This window comes from Lactuca virosa, chromosome 4, assembly GCF_052849685.1.
Source record: "Lactuca virosa cultivar CGN04683 chromosome 4, Lactuca_virosa_CGN04683_v6, whole genome shotgun sequence".
In the NCBI taxonomy this organism is placed as follows: domain Eukaryota; kingdom Viridiplantae; phylum Streptophyta; class Magnoliopsida; order Asterales; family Asteraceae; genus Lactuca; species Lactuca virosa.
In genome coordinates this window covers 6,522,177-6,528,311 of record NC_136429.1, presented here as the reverse complement: position 1 = coordinate 6,528,311, position 6,135 = coordinate 6,522,177, and the positions used below count along the sequence as shown (strand labels likewise).

General features: G+C 36.4%; 1 protein-coding gene across 1 annotated transcript; it reads right to left on the bottom strand.

Moving 5' to 3' along the window:
- Positions 1 to 583: 583 nt before the first annotated feature.
- On the bottom strand, positions 584 to 5,844 carry LOC145109610 (structural maintenance of chromosomes protein 1-like). The gene is made up of 16 exons (XM_079046806.1): positions 5,405 to 5,844; positions 5,042 to 5,278; positions 4,685 to 4,918; positions 4,366 to 4,610; positions 3,739 to 4,276; positions 3,534 to 3,658; positions 3,332 to 3,441; positions 3,142 to 3,240; positions 2,929 to 3,068; positions 2,759 to 2,848; positions 2,491 to 2,687; positions 2,235 to 2,404; positions 1,670 to 2,153; positions 1,355 to 1,606; positions 1,068 to 1,256; positions 584 to 944 (listed from the first exon to the last, which is right to left on the bottom strand). The coding sequence occupies exons 1-16, from the start codon at positions 5,840 to 5,842 to the stop codon at positions 896 to 898; spliced, it is 3,597 nt and encodes a 1,198-aa protein (XP_078902932.1). The 5' UTR covers positions 5,843 to 5,844; the 3' UTR covers positions 584 to 895.
- Positions 5,845 to 6,135: the final 291 nt, after the last annotated feature.

Sequence of the window (6,135 nt, the reverse complement as noted above, 5' to 3'; positions counted from 1 at the left end):
TTTGAGTTCCACGCATCTTCAAAAGCTTTTTCCATTTTCTCCGGTTTGTCTCCGAGTACCATGTCCAAGTCTTTCTGACATAGCAATGCTTCTAATTGCATTTTCCACCAGCTAAAATCAGAACCGTTGAACTTTTCGATTACAACCTTGTCTTCAGCCATTACGACAAACAAGATACAAATCAGGTACACTCGTGCGTGAAAAAAAAATGATTGTACCCTCCAAAACCTCGCTAACCTGGCTCTGATACAAGTTGTTAGGAATTGGACCGGGTACACGCAGCGGAAACACACTTTCACACACACACAAACTCACGAAAATAAAGCAAGAAGAACACAAGGATTTTACGTGGTTCGGATTCGGTGCAAATCCTACATCCACGGGCTGCAACTAGAGAATTTTATTAAAACTCACAAGATTACAATTGGCTTGACACTCTACACTTGATGTTCTCTCAAGTTTTTGCACACAAAATATGCAAAACATACATGCATATATATAAGTATATTTGTGAGCCGCAATATGCACAAGATTGCCGCAAAGATTGAAAAATACGTAGATTTTTCTTTAGCCGTCCATTGATTATTCCACCGAAAGTTCGCGTCCAATTCAAATGTTCAATTGTTGCGTTCACATTAGAGATAGTGACAATAAATATTAAACAATTGATTCCACCGTCCATTCAACAATTCAATTGTTTTAATTTCCAAGTTTCATTTATGGCCCTTGAACTCTTAGGAACTTGTCAATTTGTTCATGACTCCATAAATCTTAACAGTGATGTGGTCTAAAAGGTTGAACCATGTCAACAAAAAAAAAACATGGGCCATCTTTTTTTTTTTTTAAAAAAAAAAAATTGACATTTATGTTCAATATTAACTTCTCTTCCAACTTGTCACGAGTCGGGGAATTTTGTGAGGTTGAATGTCAAAGTTCTTGAACAGCTGCATTGGAAAGAAATAGGAAACATTCATATTAATTCTTTTACATGTTTATGTGGAACCCATTATTGTATAATAAAAAAAATGATATATATAGAGAGAGTATGTATGAAGAGAAAAACTTACCCTGTTTCAAAATCCTTGTAAACCCCAACCATGGCTTCAGCCTTGTGATAAAAGGTATCCTTGAGTGAGATCACAATACTCTGCAAACCATACGATTTTGATCTAATGAATCCAGCAACCTTAGCAACATTCAAATTATCAAGTGCTGCATCCACCTCATCCAGTATAAAGAATGGCGATGGCTTGTAACTGGAACAAATTAACAAAACTAAAATGACATGCATATATACCCTTAAAAGTTCAAACACGCATGAAATGAAATATTTTTTAGAGGGGTAGGTACGTACCTGTGGATGGAGAAAAGTAAAGCAAGGGCTGCAACCGTCTTTTCCCCACCTGATAGTTGCTCCATATCACGGAAACGCTTTGTAGGTGGCATAGCACTGTACTTTATTCCATGCAAAAATGCTTCTTCCTCGTTTTCCAAGTTTAAATATGCACTGCCACCTAACGGATGTGTGCTGCTCTTTGTCAATTGCTTATAGATTTTGTCAATGTTACCAGATATATGCTCGAAAGCTTCCATAAAACGCGTAAGCCTGTAAAAAAACAATTTAAGAAAAAACAAAAGAAATGTTCATTTTGTTAACTTATAAATTTACCTTCTGGTCCTCACAGCTTCAAACTCCTTGCCTATCTTTTTTGCTTCATCTCTGGCCAATTCAAACTCTTTGATGGCTGTTTTCTCTTTCTCCTGCAATGCAGCGTATTGATCTAGGGCTTTCAAGTTAGGGGTAGTTTGGTCAATTTCTGATATTATGCTTCCAATTTTCTGTTTAAACTCTGCTTCCACCTTCTCCCTTTCAGCAGGTGTCGTGTTATGCTGATGTGACCTACCAAGTTGACTGAAATCATACACCGGTGCTGACTCATCAACATCCATTGGATCAGCCACAGTTGGAAGGGTAATTTGGTCTAAATCACACTTGTCCAAAATATCCTGTTTCTTGGAGTTTAATTGTGTGATTAGAGTCTCCTTAGCATCTATCCTGTTTTTAAGTTTTGTTATATTGGTTGTACAAGTAGACATCTTTATTTTCCATTGTTTCATCTCTTTCTCACACACCTCTGATTGTGACTTCCACTCTACAAATCAAAGAAACAAAATCATCACAAATTATTTTTTTTATCAACAATCTACAAGAACATGCATTAATTATTACATACCCTGTATTTCTTCCTTTAATGTAGCAAACTCTTTGGTGACTTTCTCTATACTCGATTTAACTTCTTTCTCTCTCTCATCAACCTCAAGCAAACCTTTTTTTAATTCATTCTTTGATAATGTCAGCTTAGCAATTCGATCTCCCATGTCTCGCTTTTTCTCATACTCCAGCCTGAAAATAAACACAAATATCATAGAGATTAATTTAATTAATAAATCTTTTTAATTTTGAAACAAGCTGCAAATTCATAAACATACTGGTATTTGATTTTGGACTGCTGATTATGCAAACGAAGCCTTTCATCAGCCAATTCATGGTGGCTTTTTTCATACTCGTGGATATTTTCCACCCCAACAGACTCGCTGAATCTTTTGTAAATTTTGTCAACAATCTCATTAATCCTCTTCTCGAGTGATAAAATCTTGTGTTGTCTTGAGGAAATCTTATTTCTTATCTGCAATAAAACCCTCGAATCAGATCCTGTATATAGTCAACCAAATCGCTGACTTATTGTCGTAACACCACCTCAAGAAGACGAGGTTCGATATCACCAATTTTACTTTTTATATTATTGTATTCCGAAATCAACTTTGATAGTTTCTCGTTTGTATATACCTGCAACAGAAAAATGATCAAAAAAAAAACGTGATATCATATCAGAGGATCAGGAAGTTTGATAAGAAAAGTTCAACAACCTTCTCAATCTCTGCATACTGAATTTTCTTTTGAACTCCATTGATCTTCACAGATGCTTCAGACTCCTTTAACTGCATTTCTCTTATAGACCCCACCTCTTGCAACTCAGCTTCAAACCCTTCTTTTTCTTTTTTAAGATCTGAAAAATACTTCCATGTGTAAACAGGAAGATTAAGAGAACTTATAGGTAAGTTAATGCAAAAATAACAAACCTTGTATTTTCTTTTTTTGTGACCTTGCATTCATTTCACCACTTGTGCCAACAGTCATGGTGCCAGCCTTTGTTAATAAAATTCCATCAATGGTTACAACTACAAAGACATCAAAACTTTAAAATTTAAAAGATGATCACCATTCTTCCTGTAGAAGAAAATCAAAATATGTAGTACGTGTTTAATTTACCTCTAAATCTCTCTCCTGTCCAACTCAGATGCTTAGCTTCATCAAGATCATCACAGACTAAAGTATTCCCCACAGCAAACATGATGGCCTTATTCACTACTTGATCATTTGTTTGATTGTTAAGTAAACAAGCTTATAACTGATTGCATGTGGTGTGGGGTCCCAAATTGAATTAAAATCTATATGAGAGTTAAAAGGATATTGGATCACATCAATGATAAGCCTTGCAGTTCCACCTAAGGCACGCAGCTTCTCAATAATTGGCTCAACTCGGATTGAGTTAAGAGGTATAAAAGTCATTCGAGGAAGCCTTTGGTCATTCAAATACTGCACAAAAAGAAAAAGTGAAATACAGAAATGCATCACAGCTTATATGTAATTAACAACCATAGTTTATATAATCATACCTTGATGCATTCTTTTCCTGTATCCTCATTATCAACAACTACAGCATCCATAAATCTGCCCATAGCAGCAGTAACAGCAAGGTTATATTTATCCTGTGTTGACTTGAAAAGGTCAGTCATACGACCATGAACACCAGGAAATAAACGCATGAGAGCCTCAACTGTTTCTGACAACTTTGTATCCCTTTTATTTGAATTTTTGTCAGCCTTCGACTCACGTAACTTATTCTCCAAATCACTTATATCACCCCTCAACTTCTCATATTTTACTTTGGAATCTCCAACCTTCTTGATGATGTCATTTTGTTCCTTTTTGAGTCGTTTGAGGTCTTCATTATGTTCGTCAATGGCTTCTAGAATCTTCTTTAGTCTACTTTGTATTTGTTTCTGTTGTGACTCAAGCTCTTGTTTCCTACTCTCTAACTGTTGAAGATTCTCTTCCAGATTCTTTTCAGCTTCCACGTCAGCATGTTGTTCCCTATCTTGGACATCTTTTTCGTCCCTTAACTTGATAGTCTTCATACCAGCTTCCTCTTTACTACACCAAATTAAACCACCTTTTATAACTAATTTGTAATTTTTTTCAATTATTAATTATACCATAAAAATAAGTACTTAACTACTTACATGCGATTATACGCCTCCAACTGATGATCAGTTAAGTGAAGTTGCTGCTTCCCTTTTTCAGATTGAGCTTTTATTTGTAAGTTATTGAGTTGGTTTGTAAGGTCCTCCAAGTCATCCTGAAGCTTCTGTATTTCAAGCATGTGTTTCTTCTTCTCTTCTTTCCTTTTCTCAAGCTCTTTCTCAGTGTTTTCAAGTTTTGCAATCAACCGAAACTTCTCCTCCTTTGGCTTCAGAAGCTCCTGTTGCTGATGAACCAGAATATCTATCATCTATAGTAAGCAACTGATAAGGATGCAGAGCAAATAGAAAAAGAACTAACATATTTATCAATTTTATTTTTCTTCTCTGCAAGCTTCTTTTCTTGTTTATCAATTTCTTTTCTATATTTAGCTTGTTCCTTTTCTTTTTTGCATGATTCATTCTCATAACCACCCAATTCATTCTCAACTTCTTCAAGTCTACTACTTTCAGCTTGAATCTCCTGATTGGCCTTCTCAACATCGTTTTCTATGTTAAATAACTGCCACAACAAGTGATCCTTCTTTAAAGATCTCTGCAAAAAAACAGGTAATTAAACATATGAGCAATACTCATTTCAAATCTAACATGCAAAACACACACTGCAGATACATGCATGCATGGGGATAGTGAAACCCTAGGATGCATAATGGCATACCAACTCTTGTTGCAGACGCATATGTTTCTGGGCCTCTTTCTTGTGCTCCTTCTTCTGCTTTCTCTCAATGACAATTGTCCTTTTCTTCTGATAAGCAAGTGTAGACTTTTCCTCAGCTGCACCTTTCTTTTCTTCCAGATCTTCATACAATCTCTTATCTTCATCAGACCCACATATTTGCTCAAGAAGCACCGTAAGTTCTTTAGGATTTTTAGATGCGATAGACTCCACATCACCCTGCATTTGAAGTACCTTAACTTAAAGCCTATTAACACAATACATTGTTCACTTTAACCATGAAACAGTCGTGTATCATAATTAATTAACGTATAAGCAAGGAATTTAAACTTAAAACCAAATAACCTGAAAAACCAGAAAATTCCTGGCCTTCACGAGAATTCCAAGAGATTTCAACCTGGCATTATAATCATCCCAATTCACAACCCTATCATCGATCATGTACTCACTTCCCCCGGCACTAGTAATAATACGAGTAAACAAGAGTTCAGTACCGTTTTCAAGTCGATAAACCAACTTAACAGAAGCCCTACGACCTCCTTGCTCCTTTTCCCGGTCGTCAAAAGCGTAAATCAAGTCCTTCAACTGCCCGCCTCTGAGTTGACTGGTTCGAACACCGAGCACGAAGCTTATAGCATCCATGAGGTTAGACTTTCCAGAACCGTTGGGACCAATAATCGCGGTGAAATCAAAGAAAGGACCGATGACTTGGTGACCTTTGTAAGATTTGAAGTTCTCGAGTTCGATCCGATCAATTTTGCCTTGCGAAGCCATTGCTGGCATGATTTTTGAAACCTGGCGTCGACAAATAGGTGGTTTATGGGAATAGGAAATTGGTGCGGTTTTGGCGGTATGATAGGATTTGTGGACGAAGACATGAAGGTTAATACCCGTGTTCGACCGGGCCGGGAAAAGCCGATGAATCGGTTTTTATGTGCACCCATACACTTTAGACCACGGGTTCGAGTTTTTAATTTTTAAATCTATTTGAACACGTCGAATAAAGATTTTTTTTATAAAGGTAAATTACAAGGATGGTACATGTGGTTTATAGTAATCTTCGAGTTTGGTCTCTA